Raw genomic sequence first — 16,137 nt, forward strand, 5'->3', positions numbered from 1 at the left:
TGATGCTAGCTGTCCATTTTAGATCTTGCGATATGATAGACCCTAGAAATTTGAAGGTTTCTACTGTTGATACTGTGTTGTCTAGTATTGTGAGAGGTGGAAGTATGGAAGGGTTTCTCCTAAAGTCTACTACCATTTCTACGGTTTTGAGTGTGTTCAGTTCCAGATTGTTTTGTTTGCACCACAAGGCTAGTCGTTCGACCTCTCGTCTATATGCGGATTCGTCATTGTCTCGAATGAGACCAATCACTGTTGTGTCATCTGCGAACTTCAGTAGCTTAACAGATGGATCATTGGAGATGCAGTCATTGGTATACAGAGAGAAGAGAAGTGGGGAGAGCACACAGCCTTGGGAGGCCCCTGTGCTAATTGTACAGGTATTTGATGTGATCTTGCTTAGCTTCACCTGCTGCTTCCTGTTTGTTAGGAAGCTTGTGATCCACTTACAAGTCTGTTCCGGTACCTGTAGCTGGTTTAGCTTAGTTAGAAGAATGTCTGGAATGATGGTATTGAATGCTGAACTAAAGTCTACAAAAAGGACCCTTGCATAGGTCTTTGGAGACTCAAGATGTTGTAGGATGTAGTGCAGAGCCATATTAACAGCATCATCTGTTGATCTATTTGCTCGGTATGCAAATTGCAAGGGGTCTAACAGCGGATCCGTGATGGTTTTCAAGTAGGAAAGCACTAGCCTTTCAAAGGTTTTCATGACTACAGATGTTAAAGCAACTGGTCTGTAGTCATTCAGTTCCTTGATGGTGGGCTTCTTCGGCACTGGGATGATGGTAGAGCGTTTGAAGCAAGAAGGAACATAACACATCTCTAGTGATTTATTGAAAATATGGGTGAAGATGGGGGCCAATTGGTCAGTACAGACTTTTAAGCAAGAAGGAGTTATCTTGTCTGGGCCTGGAGCTTTTCCTGTGTCTGTGAAATAGGTCCTGCACTTCTTTTTCTGTGATCACTAGGGGTTGTGAACCCAATGAAATGGGGTCAGTTGTAGGAGGCTTGGCTGTTGTTGGTGTGTCTGAGATGGGGGTTGTGGAGATAGGTGGCTGTAGTTTCCTTTCAAACCTGCAGTAAAACTCATTCAGGTCATCTGCCAGTTGTTGATTACCTTCAGCCTGGGAAGGAGGCACTGAAACTTCTATAACAGAAGGGAGAACAGACATACTGCAAGAATATCAGCAGTGAAATATGTTCAGTTTTAGAGAAAATTAAGAGTGGTTAAAGTAATTGCTTTGCTGACTGACAATGCTAGTACTATGAAAGCTGCATGGGAAATCATAATGGACAAGTATCCATATATTACTGCAATAGGATGTGCATCTCATGAACAAAACTTAGTGACTTCATGAAACTGGACACCTTTTAAAGGATTTATAGAAGAGCTAAAGAAGTTATCAAATATATAAAAGCTATTCATGTTGCCACCGGAATCATCAAGAAGCAAGAAGAAAAAAATGCACAGAATAAAATAGTGACACTGAAGTTCTGTAGTAAAGCATGTTAGGGTGGAGTAGTGATCTCCTTTGAAAGTTTACTAAAAAAACCCAAAACGCTCTTCAAGCAACAGTAATAATTGAAGACCAGAAATATAAGGAACACTGTACTTGATGAGGACGTGTTTTGAGTTCAAAATGTTTTGAGTTCAGAACTCCCTACAGATTTTAACACCATTTTTTTCAGCAATCTGCATTTGAATCAGCAGCCTTGCACTTACACTTCTAGAAAACTATCAGGGACTGAGCAAAGATGGCCAATATGGGAGAAGGAAGCTTACATGGTGCACTGGGCACTTCTAACCTGGATGCATTTCCTTGAAAGGAGCAAAGTGCTGTTTTAAGTGTGGACTGACCACAAGAACCTAGAGACATTAAAAACCCTATGGAGGCTATTTCCTAAGCCAGGGGTCACCAACATTTCAGACCTCAGGGACCACTAAATTCATAATTTAAAATCCCACGGACCACTAATATGATCTGCCTAATGACTGGCTGGATGGGCGTGGCTAGGTAGTCATGTGACTGAATGGGTGTGGCCAACTCGATGTCACTCACATCAAGGGGCACCTCCCCTGCCTCTACTTGCCCCTCCGCTCCCAGCCACTCATTGCCTGCCCGCCCGGGCTCCTTAGGGCCCCAACAGAAAGCAGTTGTTAGAACTAAGCAGCCACCACGAGAGTGTGTTAGCAAAACAGCTGCTCAGTTCAAATTGGATCTGAGCAAGAAGGAAGTTCAGTAGAAGCACCTCACTGAGGACTACAAGCATAGGCTTTCCAAGCAGAGGGAAGACCTGCGGGAGTGCAAGGCCAGGTACAGGCACCTGGAGGCTCAGCGGGCTGAGATGGTCAGCTAGTTCCAGGCCACGATGCAATCCCACTGAAACAAAGCCATCTGGCTCTTCGCCACCAGCGGCACTTCCCTCCAGCCTTCGCCCAAAACCCCACACCAGGAGGCTGAAGCAGATCCTGAGTTGGAATTTTTGCCCCCCTCTGACCTACACACAAAAAACCCCAAAGGGGGAGACACTCTGCAGCAACACAAATGTTCATTGCATGTATCCATCCCAGGGGCCGTAGTTTGAGGACCCTTGATTTAGTCCAATACAAAAAATGCAAATATTTTTTCTACGGACCACCAAAATTTTCTCGCAGACCACCAGTGGTCCACAGACCACCAGTTGGTGACTGTTCTGTCCCACAACAATGACCGCTGTCCTAAGCAGCTGCAATGCAGGGGGAATATTTTAACTGCTTTAACTTCATGTTGTGCTACCTCCCAGGGGGGTAAGAATTTCTTTATCCCAAATGCCTCAATACAATTATCCTAAGGGAGAAGCAGTCAAACTTCTGCTCCCATCCAGTCAACTGGCTGGCCAAGTCATTACCTGAGCTCAAGCGAAAGAGAAATGACAAATTGACAAGGTGACAGCTGCATTTAAAAGCCACTCTGAAAGCCAGCAAATGGTTTCAAAATCATGGCAAAATTTGCTCACTCCAGGATGAATTAGCCTGAGTGGGGGATATGATATATGTGCCAGAGAGCCAGAAGCTGATGGTCTTGGGGAAGATTCCAAGTCTGCTGGACATTTTGGTTTTGTAAAACTTTGCATTTAATCAAAAGGCACTTTTGGTAGCCATCTCTGGGGGAAAAAATTGAAACCTATGTGGCAAGTTGCCTTGTCTGCGCCTCTGCCAAGTGACAGAAAGGAAAACCCCAGGACTCCTCAACCTGTGGCAGAGCCTTCAGCAGCCTGGAGAGAAATCTTCATGGATTTTATTGTGGAACTTCCAGAAAGCTCAGGAAATAGTTTTATGGGTGATAAACTTATTTTCCAGCAGGTGCATTTTGTCCCGTCAGAAGATTCCTTCAGCACGGGGTTTGGCCAAACTATTTCTGCACCATGCGTACAGGCTACGTGGACCTACCCAACGTATTATTTCAGACAGAGGGGTATAATTCACCTCTAAGATTTGGAGGGCTTTTCTTAATCTGCGTGGGATTGACCAGGGACTTAGTTCAAGTCACCACCCCAAACTAATGGTGTATTTGTGAATGTATAAACTCCATATTGGACCAGTATCTCAGGTATTATATCAATTATCAGCAAGATAACTGGACTGATTTGTTGCCTTTTGCTGAAGTAGCGTATAATAATTCTGTGCATAGTAGAGGCTATGTAGATGCTACAGGACCCAATTCCTGAACAACCCCTCAATGTTCTTCCAATATTGTCGCTGAAAGAGTAGATCACCTAACTGTTAAATATAAGGATTCGTGGTAAGGAAGACTCTGATGGATGCACATGAGGCTTATCACTCCAGTGACGCTCTGGAACGAACTTCCCCCCGGCCTGCGTCAAGTGCCTGATCTTCGGACCTTCCGTCGTGAGCTCAAAACATATTTATTCATTAAAGCGGGACTGGCATAATTAGGGATGTATTTTAATTGGGTTTTTTAATATTTTTTAACTTCTTAATTTAAATTTTAATAATCAGCCTTTAAAATTTGCTCTTTTTAATTGTTGTTTTAAATTGTATATATTCTTGTTTTATTTTGGCTGTACACCGCCCTGAGTCCTTCGGGAGAAGGGCGGTATAAAAATTTAATAAATAAATAAATAAATAAATAAATAAATAAATAAGCAGGCTGACAAGAAGTGTGAGGAACCCAAACCACTCATGACTGGTGACTGAGTTTATTTCTCCACTCATTACCTCCAGTCTCTACAGTCATCAAAGAAACTAGGACCCAAGTTTCTGGGGCCCTTCCCAATCAAAAGCATCATCAACCCAGTAACTGTAGAGCTTGCCCAAGTCCCTTCAGCGGGTTCATCCTGTGTTTCACTGCAGCTTATTGAAACCTGAAGTCGCTTCTTCCCTTCAACTTAAACTTCTGCCAATCCGAGCCATTAATGATAGAAGGGGAGAAGGGGAGCAGCATTTTGAAATCCAAGAAATCCTACAGTCCCGTAAGCATGGGGGACCCTTCAATACTTAGTGGCCTGGAAAAAAATCCTACCAGCTCAGAATGAATGCATTGACCATCACCATGTTAGAGACCCTAAACTTTTAAAACATTTTCATAATCAGTATCCTGACAAACCCAAATTCTTCATTTGTTTTGTTCTATAGAACTAGCTTCTCTGTTCCGGGGGCGGGGGCAGCATGTCAAGTCCACCTGTTGTCGGGGGGACAGTTTGCTGACATTTTTTGAATGCTTTTGCTGTAACTGCTTAGGAATTAGAGAGGCAGATTGTTTTCAGAGATGGAGCAGATTCTCCCCCAGCCGGTTCTAGCCTGGTTCCAAGGCTGTTGTGCCCCAAGAGTGAACTGTTATCTGCCTAGCAGTGTTCCCAAAACAACCTTGTGGCATCACATTGGCTGCTGGTGGACTGGTCAGGGGGATTGAATTTAGTGAAACGAAAGAATTGCTTTATGCTTTGTGCAGCTTTTTCAGATTCCGCCTGACTTTACTGCAAAAACTTTCTCTCAGTAAAAGTTCTTTTGAGTCAACCTAATGGAGTCAAGAGTTTTTGCTTTCCTGGGGGACCAGCTGGGGTAAGTGCTTGCCTGCAGTTAAAATTAACAATTCTGTTTTATCACTGGACCTCTGATACCAATTTTAATAAAAGCTAGATAATCGAGACCCACTGGGCCATCATTTCAGTTGTGTCACAGAATGACCATGGGTGAGCAAAAAAGCTCTTGGAATACAAGCGATTTCCAACTTCCTGATGGCTTCTCCACTGATTTTGTTTGTGGGAAGATTGCAACAACAACAACAAAAATCAGTTGGGAAGTCAGCAAGGAAGGTTGCAAGTTGCTTGAGTAAGTTTCTTCCCTAGTCCCTGTATGCTTGCACTGGCCACTTGTACACCCGCACAAGTCTTCGACTTGCCAGGACATACCATGCCCCCATACACTCTCCCTGATCTACACTGCACTCTTATATTCCCTCCCTGTGGCTCTCATAATCCCACATCCTCCCTAACCCTTGCTGCACATCTCATGAACCCCTTTGTTTCCTCTCCCACCTGGCAGCAACTACTTACCTGCCTATTGGCCTTGTACTTGCAACTTCCTGCTGACTTCCTCACTGACTCTGCTCGGTTATCTAGTTTCTATTTGCTTGTGGGAAAATGGCAGAGAGCAATAGCAGTCCCAATCAAGTTTAGACTTCCTGCCGGCTTCCCCACTGACTTGTGGAAAGCTGCCAGGGAGTGTTAAAAATGATGATCACATGAGCAAGACTGAATAGAGCATCGCTGAAGTAGCCACAACTTTACCAAATTTAAAACCCATAGGATTAATGGATCTTGACACATTCTGTAAGTTAACCCATTTGAGATACTTTGGTTTAAAAATTGTTGCCTTACGATGCACCGTTTTGTCCAATTCAAGGTTACCAGCAGACAGACTCAAGAGTTTAAGTCATATATAGATGATTAACTTAAGTGTTAATAAAAATTAATGTTGAAGCCAATCATTGTTTAATGCATTAAGAGAAATGATGACCTTGGAAGACCTGCATTTATCAGTAAAGCAAGCTTATCTGTATGAAACCTTGCAAATAGATAGACAGATACTCCTTTATGTTCTGATATGAAATCCCATAAAAGTTACCTCTTGATCTACTTCAAAGGATGAGTTTTTTGGTGAAGATTTAGAAAATATGTCAGAATTGGGCACTTTGGAAAAGCCTGAAGCACAAAGGAGCACTTCTGAAGAACCTGAGGCAGGTCTGAAAACATTTGCCAATGGCAAAGCAGGCAACGGTGACTTCGTATCATCTTTGGAGACCTCAGACATTTTTAAACTGAAAGGATCATCTGGAGGCAGTATGAATGTAGCTGAGATTACAGCAGGAACTCCCAAAATCAGTTCAGAGTTTTTCTTATATTTGTTTCTCATTTTAGAAAGCGGCCCTTGATTTTCACATTTTTGTTTTATGGAGTTTTGATTCTCTTGGGTTCCTTTTTCCCTAATTGTCCTTTTAAGATGAACTTTCATTGCTTTTCCTTTTATTTCTCTCCCATTCATTTCTTGTACAGCCAGCTTTGCATCGCAGGCTGTTTTAAAAATAAGAGATGCATACCTAAAATGTAAAATATATGCAGAATTTAAAAAAAAACTTTATGTACATTTCATTAATTAAATCTAGGAGATGACTAATACATTTATTATATTTATTTGGCCTTTTAGAAAGTTTCTTTTGGCCAGTGAAGATGGATGCTGCCAAGTAAAGATTAATTCTTTCTTCCTTGGAAGGAGAACAAAAACTTTAAAAATAAACTTAGAATCATAGAGCTGCAAGGGACCTTGGAGATATTTTAATCCAACCTCCTGCCCTGTCTAATTGGAATTCTAATTCTAATTCTAATTCTAATCCCCCTTAGTTCCAGGTTGGATGTCTCTTTAATGAGATTTCACCCATCACTTCTTGTCCTGCCCTCAGGTGCTTTGGAGAATAAGCAACCCCCTCTTTTCTGTGACTGCTCAAGTACTAGAAGACAGCTATTGTGTCACCCCTAATTCTTCTCTTTGTTGGCAAGATGTACCTAGTTCCCTTAACTGTCCATCATGTACCGTATTTTTCGGAGTATAAGATGTACCTTAGTTTTTGGGGAGGAAATTAGGAAAAAAAATCTGCCTACCAGATATTCATCTGGCTAGCTTCCTTAGTCTGGTCAGCTTCAGCACATTAGTTTGCTGGTTTTGAGTGCGCACGCAAGCTCACTACATTCACAGGCGCATGGTAGGGGATAAAAACCAGCTGATTGTGGGAGAGAGAAGCAATGAGAAAAGCAGGTGAAGCGTGTAAGATCATTAGTAGCCTCCCACCGACCAGTGCACTCTCACAAAGAGGGCCTCCTTCGGATACCATCAGCCAAACAATGTCGGCTGGCGACCTCCAGGGGGAGGGCCTTCTCTGTGGGGGCTCCTGCCCTCTGGAATGAGCTGCCTCCGGGGCTTCGTCAACTCCCCGACCTCCGGGCCTTCCGCCGTGAGCTGAAGACGTTGTTGTTTCGACATGCAGGACTAGCTTAAACGTAGTTTTAAACTGGGGTTTTATATTGGGGTTTTTAAATGGTTTTTTTTAATCGTATTTAAAATTTTAGGCCATATATTGAACTAGTTTTGTTTATACTGTTTTTAACCTGTATTATATGTATTGTGGTTTTTACTGGCTGTGAACCGCCCTGAGTCCTTCGGGAGAAGGCCGGTATACAAATGTAATAAATAAATAATAAATTAGCACCTCGTTAGGACTGAAAAAAAGCTTCGAAAAAGTTACATTCGGAGTATAAGAGTACCCAAATTTTCAGCCTCTTTTGAGGGGGGGGGGGAGTGTGTCTTATACTCCAAAAAATATGGTAGTTTAGCTCCAGACCTCTTGTCATCTTGGTTGCTGTTTGCTGTTCTCTGCACTCTTTACTATGTAGCATCTTTTATGTATTGTAGTGACCAGAACTGTATGCAGTACTCCAAGTTGGCCTCACTAGAGCAGTACTATCACTTCTCATTAGCTTATGCTATCCCCATTAATGCAGCCTAGGACTACATTGGCTTTTTAGTAGCTGCAGCACATCGCTGACTCATACTTAAACAATGGTCCACCAGGTCACCTAGATCTCTCAGTTATAACTGTTGATCCACATGCTGCCTATTCTATATCTGTGCATTTGATTGTTCCTCCCTAAGTGCAGGACCATACTTTTCCCACTCCCATACTACATCTTACTGGATAAGGCCAATTCCTTTAGTCAGTCAAGCTCCTTCTGAATTTTAAACTTCTCTTCCAAAGTGTTAACAATTCCTCCTAGCATGGTGTTGTCTAAAAATTGGATGAGCTCCCTTTCTATCCCCTCATCTAGATCATTTATGAAGATGTGGAAGAGCACTGGAATCAAGACAGAACCATGAGGTACTCCACTGCATGCCTCTCTCCTTATAGATGTAATTCCACTGAGGGCTGTTTGCTGAATGAGGTTGATCAGACAACTGCAAATCTATCTGGTGATGGTGCTGTCTATCACGTTGTTCTATGTTACTAAGAAGACGACTTTAGTCTGCTTTGTCAAATGCCTCACTGTCTAAGTATGCTATATGCACAGGATTTTCTTGATCCACTAATTTAGTCACTATCAAAGAAGAGACTAAAGTTTGTATGGCATGATCTGTTTTAACAAACTTATGCTGGCTTCTAGTAATCACCTTGTTAATTTCTAGGTACTCACAAATCCTCTGCTTCATTCTTGTCTACGATTTTCCAAGATATTAATGTCAAAATCTAAAGTCTTTTAACTTAAAACAATGAACAACTGAGCAAATGAGAATATCCGTATCATGAATTCTTAAAGTTCTTTTGAAATCCCCCTATAGACTACCAATCTTTTCAGATGAGAAGCCAAATTATTGGCTTGAATAAAGATCTATTTTCTTTTATAATGAATCAGAGTGGATCCGTTTCAGAAGAGTATCTGCATGGCCATAACTCATGTAGGAAGTTAGCACCCACTCCCCTCCTAGAAGAATGAAATATTTTAGAAAATATTTAAAAGGCATAATATATTTCCCTGGATGAGAAATGGAGAAACATATTTTAAAGACAAAGCAGCTTCCTGCCTCTGTCAATGAGCCAGAGCAGAAACTCATTCTCCCCACCTTTGTCAATGGACCATCATCTGCAACACAATTGGACCCACCTAGCAGCAGAAACTCACCACATGGCACCTGGGAAGATTACATCAGCCAGCAAGGCTAGCTAAGACCCCCACTCCCCCAAGAGTTTGACAACCAATCAGGATACACTTCCTGTGCCCCAGAAAGTTCAAACCTCAGAAAAAGCATAAAGCCAGGGAGCGCACAGGATCTCTGCCCTTTTCTGTTCAGGAACTCAAGCCATGTGATCCTGACCACCATTAAACCATCTTTCCAAGCAGCCTCCATGTTTCCAGTGTCTTTATCCCCACTTGGAACTGAACCCAGATGGATATTTCTTCCAACACTCACATGTACAAGTACCGAGGTAAGTAATTTTTATCCCCTAATAAGGAATCAGGAAAACTGACCAGGCAGAGATTCAACTCAATCAGACTGAGATAACTTCCAAATCAGATAGATCATCTCTGTTGTTCAATACTAAAGAAATTAGACTACTTAATTTCAAATGGTAATATGGCAGTTTGAAGTTTGTTACCTAAACTCATTTGCAAAAATGATGAATTCAGACAAAGAAATGTGCCTTAAAATCCATTCCACTATAACAGCAGGCACACAGCAAGTTCAGACTACTACACCTAGAAGCAAACAAAGTAATAACCAAAAGCCAACATGGGTTTGTCAAAAACAGATCATGCCAGACTAATCTTATTGCATTCTTTGACAAAGTGACAAAATTAGTGGACCAGAGGAATGCTGTCGATATTATTTACTTGGACTTCAGTAAAGCATTTGATAAAGTAGACCATAACCTACTACTAGATAAAGTAGAAAAATGTGGGTTAGACAGCACCACCACCAGATGGATTTGTAACTGGCTGACCAATCGCACTCAACGTATAGTCCTCAATGGAACTACATCCACATGGAGGGAAGTATGCAGTGGAGTACCCCAAGGCTCTGTTTTAGGGCCAGTACTCTTCAACATCTTCATCAATGACTTGGACGAGGGGATAGATGGGGAACTCATCAAATTTGCAGATGACACCAAGCTGGCAGGAATAGCCAACACTCCAGAAGATAGGCTCGAGATACAGAAAGATCTTGACAGACTTGAACATTGGGCGCTAACTAACAAAATGAAATTCAACAGTGAAAAAAGTAAGGTTCTACATTTAGGCCAAAAAAACAAAATGCACAGGTACCGGATATGTGGTACCTTGCTCAATAGTAGTAACTGTGAGAGGGATCTTGGACTCCTAGTGGACAACCATTTAGATATGAGCCAGCAGTGTGTAGCAGCTGCCAAAAAAGCCAAAACAGTTCTGGGCTGCATAAACAGAGGGATAGAATTAAGATCATGTGAAGTGTTAGTGCCACTTTATAATGCCTTGGTAAGGCCACACTTGGAATATTGCATTCAGTTTTGGTCGCCACGATGTAAAAAAGATGTTGAAACTCTAGAAAGAGTGCAGAGAAGAGCAACAAAGATGATTAGGGGACTGGAGGCTAAAACATATGAAGAACGGTTACAAGAACTCGGTATGCCTAGTTTAATGAAAAGAAGGACTAGGGGAGACATGATAGCAGTGTTCCAATATCTCAGGAGTTGCCACAAAGAAGAGGGAGTCAAACTATTCTCCAAAGCACCTAAGGGTAGAACAAGAAGCAATTGGTGGAAACTAATCAAGGAGAGAAGCAACTTAGAACTAAGGAGAAATTTCCTGACAGTTAGAACAATTAATCAGTGGAACAACTTGCCTGCAGAAGTTGTAAATGCTCCAACACTGGAAACTTTTAAGAAAATGTTGGATAACCATTTGTCTGAAATGGTGTAGGGTTTCCTGCCTGGGCAGGGGGTTGGACTAGAAGACCTCCAAGGTCCCTTCCAACTCTGTTATTATTATTATTATTATTATTATTATTATTATTATTATTATTATTATTATTATTATTATTATTATTATTATTATTATATATTATTATATATTATTATATATGTAATCTGTTATTATTATATAGATGAAATGAGAAGACCTGTCAGCATGGTGGCCCACTCCTTTGACCTGGGTTCCCCTGCAGCAGATTCGAATCCCTCCATCTTGCCACTGTCAAAGCATCACAACATGCAGAAGGTCCCAAGAATAATAAACCAAATGTTGCTGATATTCAAGAGGAAGGTTTTGACCACCTAAATCTTTGGGAACCACAATATGGACTTTGTGGCTTAACACTGCAATAACTGTCACACACTTTAGCTTCCCAGGTAAACATTGCCCCAGGAATCATATGAAATTACAACACTGGCAGCCTTGGAGGTAGGAAGACATCATCACCAAGGATGAACCCCATCAAATTACACCGATATAAAAAACAATATCTTAAAATCCACCATACTAAGTGCAAACCATCTGTCAAGCTTAAAATTGATTGGGGTGTGTTTGTATCCTTGGGCATTCTGACATACATTCAGCTTGACACACTTTGGAGCTTAAGAGAGGATGGAGCCTTCAGTCAAAACAGCATTCCTAACTGATGAGTCAACCACATTCTGTCTGGCTGATCAGAGGAGGAGAGATGTCACCGAGCAACCAGCTCCCACCTTGGTTGGGCAATGTGACAGATGTTTTGGAAACATAAGAAACTGAAACTTATATTGGGGTGAAGCGCCAAGATGATGTATCTAAATGAATTTGTTCATTGAGAAGAAGCAATGCTTAGAGTTCGATTTGTGATGGGTACATTACTTGGACCCTGACATTAAGCTAGTACTCCAAAAAAATCACTTCATTCCAACTGGAGCCACATTCCGGGGTCCTGAACCCCGGCTGCTCCCTGGTCAGTCCAGGGAGTAGGACGACTCAGGGAAGATGAAGGACAGGAAAGAACCAGACAATGGCAGTGGAGGCTCCCTTAACTGATGGCAGGCCCCTGCAAATGCCCAGTGACAGGTCGGATCAGTGGCAGAGGACACCTGGCTCAGATCTGCGCAGCTGAGGCCCAGCGATCCAGGCTCAGCCAGGAAAAGTCTACCTGTTCTGTCCCCCTCCCCACCTCACACAGAAGAATGCAGGAGCGAGCGTCTAACAGTCATTTATTCTACAACCGACCTGAATTTCCTTTGTAGATAAAGACTTGGCAGCTACAGTTCAAATGCCTGCCAAGTTCCTTATCAATGGCAGGGATGGGAGTCCACGTGTCCATAGGCTGTTGCCGGGGCAGCCAAGAGTTCACAGAATAATTCCTTCACACAGTCCAGGCCTTAACTCAAAAACAACCAATCCGAAGTTCATGCTTTGTAGTTTTTGTCCGTCACGGGCTACAGAGCAACTCCACCCGCTTTTATCCCCTGTGGGGTGTGAATCAGTGATTCAGCAATCTCTGGGCCTGCCACACCTCTTCCTTTGCTGCGCATGCCTCTCCTTCCAATGCTGCCTGAGACCAATCCAGGATTGATCCTTCTTACCCTCTGTCTGTGTGGGCTCTGACACACCTTCTTCCTGGCCTTCAGCTGGCACCTGAGGTGTTGCCAGAAAGGAGAGACCTGGAGAGGGAGGCCTTGTCAGCTCCTCCCCCTCACTCTCAGAGTCATCCTCCTCCATGAGGACAGACTCGGGAGCTAGAGTCACAACACTACTGGGGAAGGCGCAGAGGAGGCTGATGGCCATATCTGCCTGAAGAGGAGAGTGGTGCAAGTCAGCCCTGGGTGAATCAAAGCTGCATGACCCACAGGGGCCTGCCCATGACCGGGATTTGGGAATCCTGTGAGACCCCGGTGAAACAAGCCACAACTGTCATCAACCCCAACTGGTGGAACCAAAGCCGCCTGGTGGGGAATACAATGTGGGCAGTGGCAGGCTCAGCTCACTGTGTGCCTTTGTCCCAAACCCGCCGCAGCCACCACAGGCCCCGATGCAGCACGGGGGAAGCTTTTATGCCAACTGTGTCTGGCTCGGCTCCTCATGGACCTTCGCCTACCGTTTGCTGCCACCGATGCCACAGCAGAATCGGGCCACTGTGGGTCTTCGTCCCTTTCATAGAGCAGCCCCTGAGTCGGACCAGCCTCCCCCAGCTCAGGCCGATCCCCCTACACTTGACGGACACCCATGGCCTAAGTGCTGGCTCGGCTGGCAGAAGTTCCTGCCGTGCCAATGATAAGGTTCGGCAGAGGCCACAGAAGCCCCAGCTGGCCGAGATTGTGCAAGGCAGATCCCAGGGAGCCGAGAATCGAGGATAAGGCCTCTTCCCCCTTACCTGCCACTTCTCCCTACTGACCAAGCGCATCGCCGCAAACCAAGTGTCAGCTTCCGGAATGCCAACTAGGCAGGATGCATTTTGAGCAAGTTGATGAGTTGTTAATCAGTGGATTCCTGCTACGCTCCTCACCGAACCTGTAAAGCTGGAAATGGGTCAACACAGAGGATGCCTCCACTTCATAGTAGTGCCGAAAATGAGAGAAACTGGGATTGGCGTGGCTGTACAAGTGGGAAACCGTCATCACATGAAAGGATGGTTACCAAGAGACACGGATGGGGGTAGGGCCTCACCACCCAAGTCCAACTGCCAGAGAAGAGGCCTCCCAACCACCAGATGACGTTGAATGAGACAAGAGGGCCACTGCCGCCACGCAACCACCCCGGAACCTCCCAGATACTTAGGGAGTACTAGGACCTTGCCGAAACATTCAGTGAAGATGATGCAGGTGTGCTGCCACCTCACTGTCCTACCAACTATGCCATTGAGCTCGTGCCGAGGTCTAAACTACCTAAGCCAAAGATGTACTCCATGACCCCAAAAGAGATGAAAGAGTTAAGAAGGTACATCGATGCCAACCTAGCCCGTGGATTCATCCAGCTGGCAAAATCTAAGGTGGCTGCCCCAATCCTCTTCAAGGAGAAGAAAGATGGTTGATGAGGCTGTGCATGGATTCTAGGAGAATCAATGGGGTATGTGTGGAGAACACCTACCCACTCCCCCTCCTGAACATGTTGGCCCACCTGGACAAGGAGAAGATATTCACCAAACTGGACTTACAAGAGGTGTACTACAGGGTTCAAATAAAAGAAGGAGATGAATGGATGACTGCCTTCAACTGCCCCTTCAGTAGCTTCCAGTTCAGAGTGATGCCCTTTGGGTTGCAGGGAGCACCTGCAGTCTTCATGCAGCTGATAAATAAGATACTGCACGATCACCTATACTTGATTGACGTTCTCATCTTTACCAAAACCCTAGAAGAACAGGTGAAGCTGATATGCCAGGTGTTACAGAAGCTTCTAGCAGCCAAGGTGGCTGCTCTGGTGGCTCAGCAGACTAAGTCTGTCTGTTATTAACACAGCTGCTTGCAATTACTGCAAGTTCAAATCCCACCAGGCCTAAGGTTGACTCAGCCTTCCATTCTTTATAAGGTAGGTAAAATGAGGACCCAGATTGTTGGAGGCAATAAAGTTGACTTTGTATATAATATACAAATGGATGAAGACTATTGCTTAACACAGTGTAAGCCGCCCTGAGTCTTCGGAGAAGGGCGGGATATAAATTCAAATAAAATTAAATTTAAAAAAAAAGGCATATGCAGAGCTGTCGAAGTGCAAATTCCACAAGACCAGCATAGACTACCTCGGCTATCGAGTGCCGAGCAAGGGAATAGAGATGGATCCAGGTAAAGTGAGACCAGTACTGGATTTGCAACCGCAACACACATGCAAACAACTACTAAGCTTTTTAGGGTTTGCAAATTTCTACCGGCAACTCATCCCCGCTTTCGCTGAAATTGCCTGCCTATTACCGAATTGCTGAAGACTGGTAAGGGTCCACAACAGCCATGGCCCTCAAATGGACCCTGGAGTGCCAACGCGCCTTCGAACAACTGAAAGGATTGTTTGCCAAAGAGCCAACTCTCAAGCACCCTGACTCAGACCAGCCTTTCGTGATCCAAGCCAACAGCAGCGAGATGGCCATCACAGCGGTCCTCCTCCAGAAAGACAGACTGTCAGCCTCCGCCCACTACAAGTTACTGTTTTATTGCTAGGAGTTAATTAGTTTATTGTGGTGGGTAATATATCTTCTAAATGAGGCCTAGCTTGCTACGGCTGCCATGGTAACGGGGGGAGGAGAGAATGGAGGTTGGAAGAGAAACGAAACTTTAAAATGAATAGTTACCTTCAAACGTGTTCATAGTTAGAAGGCGGGCTGATAACATGCACCGCTAACAGCCCGAACATACCAGAGGAATGAAACCATCTGAAGATGCACCCCACGTGGCACCTAAGGGGAACGTGGATTGGACAAGACTGACTGGACTACCAGGGAGAGGGCTTGAGGCTTATTTCTTATATCTGTATTCCGCGCCAATTACCTCAGAGCTTGGTTTCACTTTGTTTGCTTTCAGTTCATACGCAGTAAAAGTACCTTTCTCTACAAACCATGGAGTTGGGGTTTTTCTTTCTTGAGTATTGAAAGGAGGCATTCCTGACATTAAGTAAGCTCTCAGTCTTCAGCCATCCAGGAACCACACTGTGGGGGCTAAGAAAAGAATGTCTGACCAAGGCAGTGACCAGGAAGATATGGGAGCTGCTGGTTCCTCTCTCCTTCAGACAAAACCTGGCTGGGATGTTTCAGAATGGCTGGCAAAATTACAGCTTGAAGAAAAGCTGGAGAGGCCCAGATGGTCATCGGGAGTGGAGAGGATGCCGGAGCCGGGGGAGGTCCCTCAACAGTAACCAGACGCCAAGGAGGAACGCTTGCCAGGCAGGAAGAACAGAAGGAAGACCTCCTGATTACCCAAGCAGTACAGCTGCTGAGAGAAGCCTCTGAGAGTCGAAGAGCTCCTGGAAGGTATGAATTGCCTGCCCAGGGACTCTCTGGAAGGGGCGGAGATGAACGTGGCCAGGGGGGAGCTGAAACTGCTACTTGTGCAGAAGAGAAAGCTGGAGACTGGGAAGATGCAGCCCAGACCCCGGGGCCCCTAGCAT

General features: G+C 44.2%; 1 protein-coding gene across 11 annotated transcripts in view; it reads right to left on the minus strand.

The window, feature by feature from the left end:
* RBM44 (RNA binding motif protein 44) overlaps nucleotides 1-16,137 on the minus strand; it is a 137,230-nt gene that overhangs the window by 14,355 nt on the left and 106,738 nt on the right. Inside the window, exon 8 of one of the 11 annotated variants that reach the window (XM_058185570.1) lies at nucleotides 5,629-6,599. The exons of 9 other annotated variants lie outside the window; for them this stretch is intronic. In XM_058185570.1, the coding sequence (XP_058041553.1) occupies nucleotides 6,095-6,599 (505 nt within the window). In that variant the 3' untranslated portion in view covers nucleotides 5,629-6,094. Of the gene's footprint in view, nucleotides 1-5,628; nucleotides 6,600-16,137 lie in introns of those variants that run through there. One more of the 11 variants, XM_058185674.1, reaches the window with a different exon arrangement.

Source organism: Ahaetulla prasina, chromosome 1, assembly GCF_028640845.1.
Source record: "Ahaetulla prasina isolate Xishuangbanna chromosome 1, ASM2864084v1, whole genome shotgun sequence".
Lineage (NCBI taxonomy): Eukaryota > Metazoa > Chordata > Lepidosauria > Squamata > Colubridae > Ahaetulla > Ahaetulla prasina.